Below are 12,594 nucleotides of genomic sequence, written 5' to 3'. Positions count from 1 at the left end.
TGTTGTTTTTTTGTGAATGGAAATGGGAAGGCTTTAGAGAAAAAGCTTTAGCTGGCAACAGTGTTTGTGTTCCACTCTGGGGCACTATACCTTTCCCAGTTTGCCAGGACTACATTCACATTATTCTGTTATCTTCTCCTTTTTTGGCAGCTCTCTTTAGAGACCCTCACACCAGCCCATCTACCTCCATCTCACCCTGGCCCTAGCAAACTCCTCTGTCACACCATTGCTCTGCATGTCCTCCTTCACTACATCCATGAATTTACTCTGTCATCTTCCTCTTCTCTTGCTTCCTGGCAATTCCAACATTCGCCATCCAGTTTATCCACTGTCTCCTCTGCAAATGTCCAAACCGTTCAACCTGACTTTCCCTCTGATATGCTAAATTCTAATAAACTCGTCTCTTTCTGTCAGCGCCATCATCTCCAAACCATACATCATAGCAGGTCATACCATGTATTGTTTGTATCCAAATTCTTAATAAAAACACAATAGTTCTATGTAATAGAATTATCCTTATCGGTATTATATCTAATACTGTATTACAAATATATATTATTCAAATATTAAATGTATTAAATTAGATCTTGAATTTTATCAATGGGAAACGAACGTTAGGCTAGTCTCGCGATACTACGTTCTCCATGCGCGTGCGCAGCCTCGAGCACGGATGAGCTGAGTTGGAGGATCATGGCGGAGCGCAGGAGGCACAAGAAGCGGATCCAGGTAACATCAATTTAATTCATAAAAAAAAAACCGGTTCCTGTGGGTCGGGGGGCATGGGTGAAAGTGGGCGCCGGTTTATGACCCACTGCTGGATCTTTGTTGACGGCAGCGTCAGCGCGGGATGCTGCGAGCAGGCGCCAGATGAAGCCAGAGGATGGAAACGGTAGCTAGCGTTAGCAGGCTAGCGAAAACAAACGATAGGATTTGTATTTTAACGCGACCTTTCCAAGCTGGTTCTTGTGTGCGCCCCCAGTAGCCATCATGTCTTTGTCTAGACTTCACGATTAGGTCGTTGTAGTGTCTGCTTAGTGGTTCCTGGGGTCGGTTTTCATTTTATCTTGGATTGAACTGGCTGGCTGCAAACGTTGGCTGGCTAAGCTGCGTCAGCTTTAACCAAGCGTGTTTACATAACGTGTGGGAACTTAATTAATGAGTCTATGCAGCGCATCTCCACATAACTGACTGTGCAGCAGACTGCAAATTAGATCGGCTCCAGGAGCAACAGTTTAGAGACGTTACAGGTCACGTTTGCATCACTTGAAATACGCCTGAGGTCATTGTTGGTCTATTTTGCGTGTCCTAAACCAAAACTTCTCAGTTCAGATTTATTTATAAAACTCCTAAACATTAAAACGAGTCATTTCACTGCGATATATATATAATAAAGTTAACACAGCAACCCCATTTGAGCCACACTTTGAGGCAGTGGGGAGGTAAAACAATCCTTTGAAACGGAAGAAAGGTCCTGCGCAGTGTGGACAGGCGGCGGGTCGGGAGAAGATTTGCATTGACAAACAGAAGATGATAATAAGCTCTTGGTAGGTTAGCGGGATCAGTAACAGTTACTCAGTAGGAAACAGGAGAATGGGCAGACGGGGGTGGGGACAAAATCACCTGAAAAGAACACAATGGGGCTCTTATCTAAACTGGATAGAGGTACATGAGATCCAGGTGTGCATAATCGCTATTTAGGGTTGTTTTTGATTTGGTACAATTGTATGGTCATATTAATAATTTTAAAAAAAGAAAAATGTTAACTAGCTTTGTCCAAGTTGAAATAAAGTTCATACAAAGAAAAGGTCCATTTCTTTAAGGTAAAAAAAGAAGAAGAAAAGTTTAATTCTGTTGTCCTGCAGTTTACTTCACAAAGGAACTGGCGAGCAGGCTCACAACTATAAATGAGGAAAACAGTTTGTTTCTTTGGCTGGCTGTAGCATTTTTGTCCTGCAGCGTAAACCACATCGCCTCCTGCAAGTATTTCCACTGCTGCTGAATTTAAAGCGGCTTAGCATATATGGTTAAATATGTTAAAAGTGGAAGAGAGCATGTTAAAATGAGAGTGCATATGATAATCTGTTGGAATATGTTGCAATGTAAAGAGCTCTTACATAAGTTCTGAAAGACTTCCTCTATCAGTCCTTATGGCAGTGGAGCTGAATCAGTCTGTTAGAGAAGCTGCTGCTCCACTGACTGTCGGTGTAGAACTTGGACACAGCAAAAAGTAGTGCAGTGAACTAAGGTGAGCTGTTTTCCCTCAGTAATATAAATATTTGAGGGTCAGATCCCTCTGGGACTCATTTGCCAGGGAGAGAAGTAAGGAGCAGGCGACTGACTGATGGATTGGTGCAGCGTCTGCAGTAATGTGGATGCATTGGTCTGAAAGAGCTGCGTGAGAAATCAACGATGTAGATTTGCTGGTTCATTCTCCATTCACACCCCCACCCATGGCTTGAGTTCTGGGTAATGACTGAAAGAAGACATTGTAGATACAAACAACAAAAGAGTGTCCTCCAAAGACTTTGTCTTTTCTAGAGGTTGTCACACTACTTCTCCATATCAATAGGATGCCCCCTGAGGTGGTTCGAGCAGGATGCCTCCGGCCACCTCCTGAGTGAGCTTTTTAGGGTATGTCCAGCCAGATTCGAGACCCCAGGGGAAGATCCAGGACACTGTAGAGCTTGAGTCTCTTGGCTGCCTTGCCCTGGAAGAGGTGTCTGCAGAGAAAGCGGTGTGGCTACCTGTGCTTAAACTGGAGTCCCCCTGGCCTGGATTAGAAAGTGGACTGCATTGGATTATAGTGAGATGTGTCTAATACTTAGATTATTTTCATCAGTGACCACGGGAATCAGTTTAGTCTTGAACAGGTCCATCCTACCTGATAACACTCCATGTGTTTCAGCCAACAGCTCTATTACAGCACATCCTGTTATCTCATTTACGAGCCTGCCAGCCTGCTTTTTATTTTACAGCTTTCAACAGTCAGAATGTCCTGAAGCCAAGACTATTATGTCCGTATACTGGAGTGCTGTTTCCTCCCTTATACTTGATTTAGACTTCTAACTTGCGTAGTAACCAGAAACCCCTTTAAATGTCTACACCGCAACCTTCCACATCATTCGAGTTGTTGCGGTATGCATCGGCCACACGTGTAGTTGCAATTCTCGGGAGGTGCACATCAGGCTACGTAGAAGGTTACAGTGTTGGGTTAAAATGAGTTTCCAGTTACAGAGTAACTTATGACATACATTACCTGGTGAAACATTATTCACACACATGTGGGTCAACAACCAGATGATGCCGTAGTTATCGCTTTTCTTTTTTTAATTATTCAAATGGCATCCCCATTGTGTTTTAATGTTGTTAAATGTATAAATATACGGCTTAAAATGTAAAGTGCTTTTAACTACTGTGCAAAATGTTTAGGTAAAAAAAATAGCATTTTAGTTCTTCTGCAAAAATCAAAAGTAAATATCTTATTTTAGATTTCTAGACGTTTGTTAGTATCCAAGTGAGTCTGTTAAAACAGCAGAGCAACAGGTGATTGTTGTCGGGAAACAACTGAGCTCCGTTCACATGTTCAGTATAATTTTGCACTCAATTTAAGTAGTCCTATTCACCCATTACAGTGTTAACCACAAATTATGGGATAGCTCAGACAGAACAGCACAGGAGAGAGGAGGGAGACGGGGAGAGCACAGACTCATCTTAGTGGACACAAAGGTGTGGGTTAGAAGCTGAACAGCTAAAAGCTTTTTACTATTTTTATTATTCTTTTTAAAAACAGCAAACCGGAGCAGCGGGCTAATAAAGAACTTTAGGAAACTTAAGAGTCGTAGCTTTTGTCCTAAAAATAATTTAAACTCCCCAGTGCATACGTGCTCCTGTAAGCCATGCTGCAATTTTAAGGTCTCTCAGAGTGTATCAGCAGTCCCTTCCAGATTTTCTGCAGAAGCACAAAGGAACAGGCAGGGTGGATGACCAAGAACATAGTGGAGCCTGTAAAGGACACATTTGGCTGGCTTTCCTCGAAATCAGATGACAGTGCAATGAAGACAAATCTCTAGTCAAAGAGAAGTCTGGACAAATGTGGCCCTTAATGCAAAACCAGCAGCCACAAAAAGCTGAGGTGTGTGACTCACCTGTGTTTTAAAAAAAAAAAAAAAAAAACAGGTAGCAGATGGTCTGCTTTGTTCTTGACTTTATGGTTTCACAGCTTTACAGCACAAAGAGCCTGTGTTTTATTCTTGGTGTGGCACACTAGCAGTTAGTGTTTACATACTGAGAGCGGTTCAGTTCACATGGTTAACAGAGAACGGCTGATACTCCAGTGATCAAGCCAGGTAGATCATATAGACGGTGACGCAGGGGCTTCCTGTGTAGCAGTCTCAGGTAACTGAGCTGTGTGTGATGGATACCTGCTTCTCCAAACAAAGGCTTGTTTGATGGCTTCTTTTCCTCTTCATGTTGTGAACCGGAGCAGACTCGACTGGGTGAAGCAGAGCTGAGTACCACTGGCGTGTTTTTCAGTGCTGAGCAGACAGTGCAGATGTTGTGATGAGTTGGAGGAGGGTCTGGATGCTCTGACAGATTTCTGCAGTTTATGAAAATCGCACTAAAAACAGACAGAAGCTCTAGAAGATGAGAGAGCTTCTGCCTTGCTTTTAGTTACCTGTCATGTATGATTACAAGGAATCTAGCTTTTAGTGCAGCTTGATCCCAGACACACTGCTGGTGTATGAGCTTGGGACAGAGAGCATAGCCACAGATGTTAGCACCAGAGGTTGTGTTTGACCTTCTCATCAATGGTTTGTCATTCTGGCAGACAGAGTTGGTTTAAGTCCTGATAAATACGACTTTGTCACATCTGATGAGTCTATAGATTGGTGGCAGTAGCCCAGTTAACCTTACTGTATGAAAAATGAACATTTCTATTCAAGTAGAATCCTACAGCCAACTTCAAATGATGACTTCTATAACAGTGAGGGACACTGACCTCCACCACCTCTAAAACTGAGCTGACCATACTTGATGGGAAATACAGATGGGAAATTAAATTTATGGATGTTGCTTTTAATAAAATTGTCACATTTTCTTGTTAGCTAGAAATCTAGATCACAGGATTTGTGATATACGAGTGCATTGCTTTTACTGGCTCGTAGTCGGTGAGTTGGGAGACTGAACAGATTCATTTGATGCCAGTGTATCTATTCTCAGCTGAATTTCACAAAATATGTGAAATTCATAATTACAATAAATTAGGATAAGGATGTTTTCCTCTTGGTCGCTTGTCTGCATTTCTGTGCCAATTCCTCATTTCACCAGATGGGAAGACTGCATGTGACACGTTTTTTTTCCTCTGCTCTTGCAGGAGGTGAGCGAGCCCACCAAGGAGGAGAAGGCGGTGGCCAAGTACCTTCGGTTTAACTGCCCCACCAAGTCGACAAACATGATGGGCCACCGAGTCGACTACTTCATTGGTTAGTTCTGGCCTGAAGTCTGTGGCCTCTGTCTGCAGAACACACAGATGGAGCAGAGTCTCCGTCACAATTAATACAAACCAGCGCCATGTTGGATGTTGCAGTATTTGTGTGTCACGTTGGTAAAGAGCTGTGAGATTTTCCACATGTTTCTGCTGCAGTTTCACTCACAGACCTGACTGTCCCACACAGTGTTTATGTTTGATTTGTTTTTGTAGCACAGGTGAACCTTTTTGTCAGTTTTGGGAAGTACTGTTGACTCAGTAGTTGTAGGTTGTGCAGGTTGTGACTGCTGAGGTCAGCTTTTCTTCCTATCTCATGACCTTACCAGTTCTTACCTTTGCTGTGGGCTACAGTAGCTCCAGGGCCCAAATGAACATGTTTGAAATAACAGTGTGGCCTATAGCTCATGTTGATTCCAAGATAAACAGCAGCCACTGTCATTACTAAATGTCATCTAATTTTCTACTAGGCCAAAATCTGCAGAGTCGCATGATATACGAGTTGCAATTCTCGGTGCAACAGTGCACAACATTCAGTGCAGTTTAATATTGCACTTGTTTTTTGTGTTTGCCTCTATTTATTACTCTACCTATTTATTTCTGTGTGTTTTTACATTTCTCTATGCATTTCTGTTCACTTCAGTCCAATTTTATTTATAAAGCACCAAATCACAACAACAGTCGCCTCACAGTGCTTCATATTTTAAGGTAAAGTGAAAACCCCAACAATCGTTTTGCAAAACAAGGGGGAAAGTGGGCATGACTCAAACCAGATTAGCTCAGCTTTCACTTCTGTTGTTAGAGGAAGGACAAAAACAAAGATGTTTTGGGCAAATTAATGTATAGATGTATGACCTCACATCTGTTCTCATTAGGAGTCATGACTGCATGGATATCAGGTGAACAGGTAAAACTATAGTAAGACTGAACATTTGCCAGGTTCTGTATCCCCTTTTTAACATCTTCATGGTTTTTTTTTTTCAAGCTGTTTGATTGATTGATTGATTGATAGATAGATAGATAGATAGATAGATAGATAGATAGATAGATAGTAGGGGTGCAACGATATTCGTATTGATATTGAACCATTTGATACAGTGCTTTCGGTTCGGTACGCATATGTATCGAACAATACAAACTTTTTAATTTATTTGATCAACTTTCCTTCTGATGATGCTGTCTGTGTTGAGCGCTCAGTGGATCTGCGCTCGACAGTGCAGCCTAGGCGGAGTAGTCGAACGCAGATTCACTGAGCGCAGGGCAAGCTAGCGAGACAGAAGTTAAGCTCTCCTTGCAACATGGCAAATTGAACCTCCCCCACCCTCATTCAGATCTGGCGTTTGGAACTATTTTGGTTTTCATGTGACGTATGACCCTGAAGGTAAGCGCGTCATGGACAAAAGTAAAACAGTATGTCGGATGTGCCACGCAATGCTCAATTACATGGGTGGGAACTAGTGTGTTAGCGCAGTTAGCTCGTTAACGTGTTGGCCGTCCAGCCCCACGCACGGGGCGATCCGCGGTAGCTGCTCTCGGGGGCTCTAAGTGTTAACGGAGATTTGCCGTGTTGTGGCATTAATGTTGTTTTAACGAGATTAACGCTGACAGCACTAGTGGGAACACAAGGAATATGACTGCACATTTACTCCGACATCATCCTAGTGCAAAGACAAGTGGAAGCAGACAAAAACAACAGTACGCATGCTACAAACTTTACCCGAGTCATTTAGACAGCCGTTAGCACATGATTCTCCTTATGGGGACCTGATATGTTTAATATGCTGCTGAGAATATAGCCCAGAAGAAGCGGATAGTATAGCTTTTATTTTGGAAAGAGCCATTTCTCTGTAATAAACTCTCTTTTCCAAAGATGAGTGATTTCTCGATCAGATAAATTAATTTTTTTTATTACTTTGTTGTTTCAGCAACATTAAATTCAAAAACTGTACTTTTGAGTTAAAATATATATTTATAATTTTAATAAATGACAAATTAAAAAGACATGAACATTTTTTTTGTATCGAAAAAATATCAAACCGTGACACCAAAGTATCAAACCGAATCGTGAATTTTGTGTATCGTTGCACCCCTAATAGATATAGATAGATAAAATGATGAACAGGAGCCAATATAATTACATCACTTATTTTTAACATAAAAACAGAAAAGGGATTTATCATCTGAATCTGCAGCTTCTTTCAAGTTACTGTTCCAAAGTGACCAAAAAAAGTCAGCAATTAGAAGTTTTTAGTGATGATTACGTTGGACTTCTTCTCGAGTGCCTCCTGCTGTGCCTCATATTGTGTTGATCAATAGCTTGGAAGCAGAAGTTAAGACTGTTTAAGGCTTAAGAGTGTGAAAAATAAAAATCTATGTACTATTTCATGTTAAAGGCCGTCCACATCACTGATGCATGTTGTTGTTGTTGATGTGCCTACTGCTCTGTCTCGTATTGTGTTTATTAATACGTTGAACAGTCCACAGAGTGTTTTGTCATTTCAGTACACCTTCAGTGCTGTGTGTCTGTTGCATCTCCTCATTTAGCCTCCAAGGCTGTGGACTGTCTGCTGGACTCCAAGTGGGCCAAAGCCAAGAAGGGAGAGGAGGCTCTGTTCACCACCAGGGAGTCAGCGGTGGATTACTGCAATAGGTAGCTGCCCCGTGGAACACATCCTACCACACAAGCTAGGTTTTTATCACATAACAGTATATTTTTGCTTCTAGCACTGGCAGTAGAGTTACTAACATGTGGGGTTGCAGCTAACCCTTACTATACATATAAACAAGATGGAAATAACCCCATACAGTAAAGAAGAGCTCAGTGAATACAAATACCAGTGCAAAGGACTAACAAGTTTAAGTAGTGTTTATTTCCTGTATTTGTTTCATCATTGATGATGATTTCTTTATTTTGTCTAATATGTTAGAAAGTTAAAAACACCTGCAAATACTTAAATCTGAGAAGCTGGAACCTGAATAAACTTTTTACAGAATTATTTTAATGATAAAAAAAATGCTGAATAACTGATAAAAAAAGATTATCCATATGCTTATATAAAGCCTTTTTATTAACTTAACTATGTTCTAGCACAGCTATCAACTCTTGTAAACTCACCAGTCGTTTTACTTGTCGGTGAATCACACACATCGGTATTTACAGCCTTTCATTATCTGATGTCCTCTTTCTCTATTTGTAGGCTTCTAAAGAAACAGTTCTTCCACCGAGCTCTCAAGGTGATGAAGAAAAAAACAGAGAAGGACACCAAGAAAGAAAAGGAGAAGGAAAAGCCCAAGAGTGACAGCAGCAAAGAAGAGGAGAAAAAGGGGAAGAAGGAGAAAGAGAAGAAGAAAGAACCCGAGGCAGTTGAAACTAAGAAAGAGAAAAGTGTATGTGACCCTCTGAATACAAAATGAAATGTGCCTTATTCACTGGGATAATAACAGTTTACCTTCAGCTGCTTGTTCCCAGGTGGAACCAAAGTTGCATGTTTGTTTCGAGTTACCTTGACCCAGCTGATGGGATCATCCTAACCTGACAGTAAATGGGCAGATATGTTGACTCTGAGAGTTTAAAGTGCGCATAGAGACAGATCTGTAGATGTCCTGGAAAGACGCCCAGTTCAAAGTCATATTTACATGGTGTCTGGTCTATGTTGGCAAAGAGAAAGCATGACTAAGCTGAATGTTAACAACATACCCTGACAATTTAAACTCCACAGTTTAAATTAACTTATAACGGTTCAAATAAAGTCTATTTTTTAAATGTACTTTTGATTTGATCGGACAGGATGACAGTCCTGGGACCCCCAAAAAGAAGAAAGAGGTGAAGAAGAAGTTTAAATTGGAGCCTCACGAAGATCAGCTGTTCCTGGATGGAAATGAGGTGAGTACGTAAATGGTAAATGGCCTGTATTTGTATAGAGCTTTACTTAGTCCGTAAGGACCCCAAAGCACTTTACACTACATTCAGTCATTCACACACACATTCACACACCGGTAATGGCAAGCTACATTGTAGCCACAGCTGCCCTGGGGCGCCCTGACAGAGGTGAGTGCGTTTGCAGGATTGTTAAATCTACACAGGAAGTGCTTGTGAAGTACTCAAAGCGTGCCTCTCTCCTGCAGGTGTACGTGTGGATTTATGATCCCGTCCACTTCAAGACGTTTGCGATGGGTCTGATTCTCGGTAAGTCAGCTGAGTTCTTCTCCTCGACTATCAAAAACAGAATGAAAGAGTTATCTGACACGAATTTTCCTGGTTTTTGTCTTTCAGTTATTGCGGTGATAGCGGCCACACTGTTTCCGTTGTGGCCAGCTGAAATGCGTGTTGGCGTGTATTATCTAAGTGTTGCAGCTGGCTGCTTTGTGGCCAGCATCCTGCTTCTAGCTGTCGGTAAGTGCAAACAGTAATAAAATCATTGGTCCGGGCAGGGATGTGATGAAATTTGTGCCAATACATGTTGTAGATGAGACGCATTTCCACAGCTGAAGACTGTGTTCTGTATTTATTTAGTGAAAACTGTGCCATATGTCAGAGGGAAATCTCCGCAGTTCCCACCCTTTTTCTCCACTTTTGCAATGTAAAAGATATTCTATGAAAAATTAAGGCAGCACATGAACAATTTTAAGTTGGATTTCTGCTGAGATAAGTAGAGGATGGTTCAGGGTCAGCTGATCCAGCAACTATAAGTTTTATCAAAAAGGAAGGTTTGAAGTTTAATCTTAAAAGTAGAAGGTTCTCCCAAATCTAGACTGGGAGCTGGTTCCACCGACGGAGGGGTCTGAAAGCTAAAGGCTCTGCCTCCCATTCTAATTTTAGAAACTGCAGCAGAGGATTGAAAGGGATTCACAAAATAACCCATGGGGACCAAAAGCGGACGGAACCTGATAATTCAATTCAATTCAATTTTATTTATATAGCGCCAAATCACAACATAAGTCGCCTCAAGGCGCTTCATAGATACAGCGAAAAACCCAACAATCATATGACCCCCTATGAGCAAGCACTTTGGCAACAGTGGGAAGGAAAAACTCCCTTTTAACAGGAAGAAACCTCTGGCAGAATCAGGCTCAGGGAGGGGCGGGGCCATCTGCTGCGACCGGTTGGGGTGAGAGAAGGAAGACAGGATAAAAGACATGCTGTGGAAGAGAGACAGAGGTTAATAACAGATATGATTCAATGCAGAGAGGTCTATTAACACATAGTGAGTGAGAAAGGTGACTGGAAAGGAAAAACTCAATGCATCATGGGAATCCCCCGGCAGCCTACGTCTATTGCAGCATAACAAAGGGAGGATTCAGGGTCACCTGGTCCAGCCCTTTTTTAGCAAAAAGGAAAGTTTTAAGCCTAATCTTGAAAGTAGAGATAGTGTCTGTCTCCTGAATCCAAACTGGAAGCTGGTTCCACAGAAGAGGGGCCTGAAAACTGAAGGCTCTCCCTCCCATTCTACTTTTAAATACTCTAGGAACAACAAGTAGGCCTGCAGAGCGAGAGCGAAGTGCTCTAATAGGGTGATATGGTACTAAAAGGTCATTAAGATAAGATGGGGCCTGATTGTATGTGAGGTATGTATTAAAGTATGTAATAAACTTTTCTTAGCTTCCAGGAGACTGATTGAGGCAACTACCAATGAGAGCGCAGAATACTGTAAATGGTCATATAGCCTGTTAGTAAATAGAATATAGGGTTGCCTAGGCAACCGTAGCCTGGTGTGTCTGCAAGCAACCAGCTGTCAGCTTTCAGTGTGGACACAGCTTAAGCCTGCAGTCTGAGAACAGTGTCTCATTAGGTTAATATGATACTGTGAGGTCTTTAAGATAAGATCAGGCCTGATCATTCAGGACTGTATGAGGAGAAGGACTTTAAATTGTGGTTTTAACAGGGAGCCAGTGATGAGAAGCTAATGTGGGAGAAATATGGTCTCTCTTTCTCCTCCACTTTTTGATGCCAGGTGTGTGTTAAGTTTATCTCACTGCTTGGTTCCTGTCTCCTCAGCTCGCTGCATTCTCTTCCTCATTATCTGGCTGGTGACTGGCGGGCGCCATCACTTCTGGTTCCTGCCCAACCTGACAGCAGACGTTGGTTTCATCGACTCGTTCAGGCCGCTCTACACCCATGAATACAAGGGACCTCGAGGCAGCGAGAAGAAGGGCACAGACAAGTCAGACGAGAAGGACGGCGGCACTTCCACCAAGGCTCAGAAGTCAGACAGCGACGAGAAGTCGGACAGTGAAAAGAAGGATGGCTACGAGGAAGAGGAGGAGGATGAAGAGGAGAGTAAAGAGGTAGGGCGGGAGGAGGGTAAGGAAGCGGAAGGGGAAGGAACGGAGGAACGCCAGTCAGACACAGACAGCGACCGCCGAGAGGATGAAGGCTCACAGCACAGCAACGGAAACGACTTTGAGATGATCACCAGGGAGGAGCTGGAGCAGCACACGGAGGAGGAGGAGGAAGAAGAGGAAGACGAAGAGACACAAGAAAGGAAAGAACGGTTTGTGAGTGAGACTAAACCTCAGACTGCTCAAACATAAACTTCTTCCAATCCCATCACTCTCTACTTCTCTCTGTCCTTCCCTCCCTCCCTGCTGTGATCCCAGGACCTGCTGGTCCGGCCTCTCTGAGGCTGCAGAGAGGTTCCATCTCTTGTTGTTGAGATCTTCCACTAAAGTACCGAGATAGACGCAACACTGAAAAGTTAACACCCACAACAATGGGGAAACAATGTTTAAAAAGAAGCCTTACGGTGGATCCGTTTCCTCCCACCCAAATGTTATTTATGTATAAATGAAACTGCCACCGGACACATTTGCCTGAGGAATCCATCAGACCAGACCTCCTCCACTTTTTTCTTTTTCTTTGTGTCAGTTCAAACCAATGTCTCTTATTTATATCCCATCAATGGATTCATTTGGATGTTTTGTATGTGAGGTCAGACCTAGAGTAGGTATGAGTTTAAAGAATGATGGTGTTAAACTGACCAGTAAATAAAACACGTTCTGTTTTTTGGCCACCTTTTTGTCATAGGAGCTCTGTATTGTCGGTATAATCCACGGTAGTTCTGGAGAAAGCCAGGAAGCCACTGTTCTCTCACATTTTGTGGTAATTTAGC

At 42.4% G+C, this 12,594-nt stretch overlaps 1 protein-coding gene across 1 annotated transcript; it reads left to right on the top strand.

Annotated features, from left to right (window-relative positions):
- Window positions 1-590: 590 nt before the first annotated feature.
- On the top strand, window positions 591-12,495 carry sec62 (SEC62 homolog, preprotein translocation factor). Its single transcript, XM_026149867.2, has 8 exons — window positions 591-726; window positions 5,375-5,483; window positions 8,030-8,135; window positions 8,683-8,872; window positions 9,273-9,368; window positions 9,611-9,671; window positions 9,759-9,878; window positions 11,481-12,495. Exons 1-8 carry the CDS (start codon window positions 691-693, stop codon window positions 12,014-12,016), a joined length of 1,254 nt encoding a protein of 417 aa, XP_026005652.1. The 5' UTR covers window positions 591-690; the 3' UTR covers window positions 12,017-12,495.
- The last annotated feature ends 99 nt before the right edge of the window (window positions 12,496-12,594 follow it).

The sequence above is a fragment of the Astatotilapia calliptera genome, chromosome 18 (assembly GCF_964374335.1).
Source record: "Astatotilapia calliptera chromosome 18, fAstCal68.1, whole genome shotgun sequence".
NCBI lineage: Eukaryota > Metazoa > Chordata > Actinopteri > Cichliformes > Cichlidae > Astatotilapia > Astatotilapia calliptera.
This window is presented reverse-complemented; position numbering and strand designations above follow the sequence as displayed.

Excerpts from the sequence above, each read along its gene's own strand:
- sec62 (XM_026149867.2), top strand. The coding sequence starts at position 691 with ATGGCGGAGCGCAGGAGGCACAAGAAGCGGATCCAG. Across the intron at positions 5,484-8,029 it reads CCGAGTCGACTACTTCATTG|CCTCCAAGGCTGTGGACTGT; the intron begins GTTAGTTCTGGC and ends CTCCTCATTTAG. Across the intron at positions 8,136-8,682 it reads GCGGTGGATTACTGCAATAG|GCTTCTAAAGAAACAGTTCT; the intron begins GTAGCTGCCCCG and ends CTCTATTTGTAG.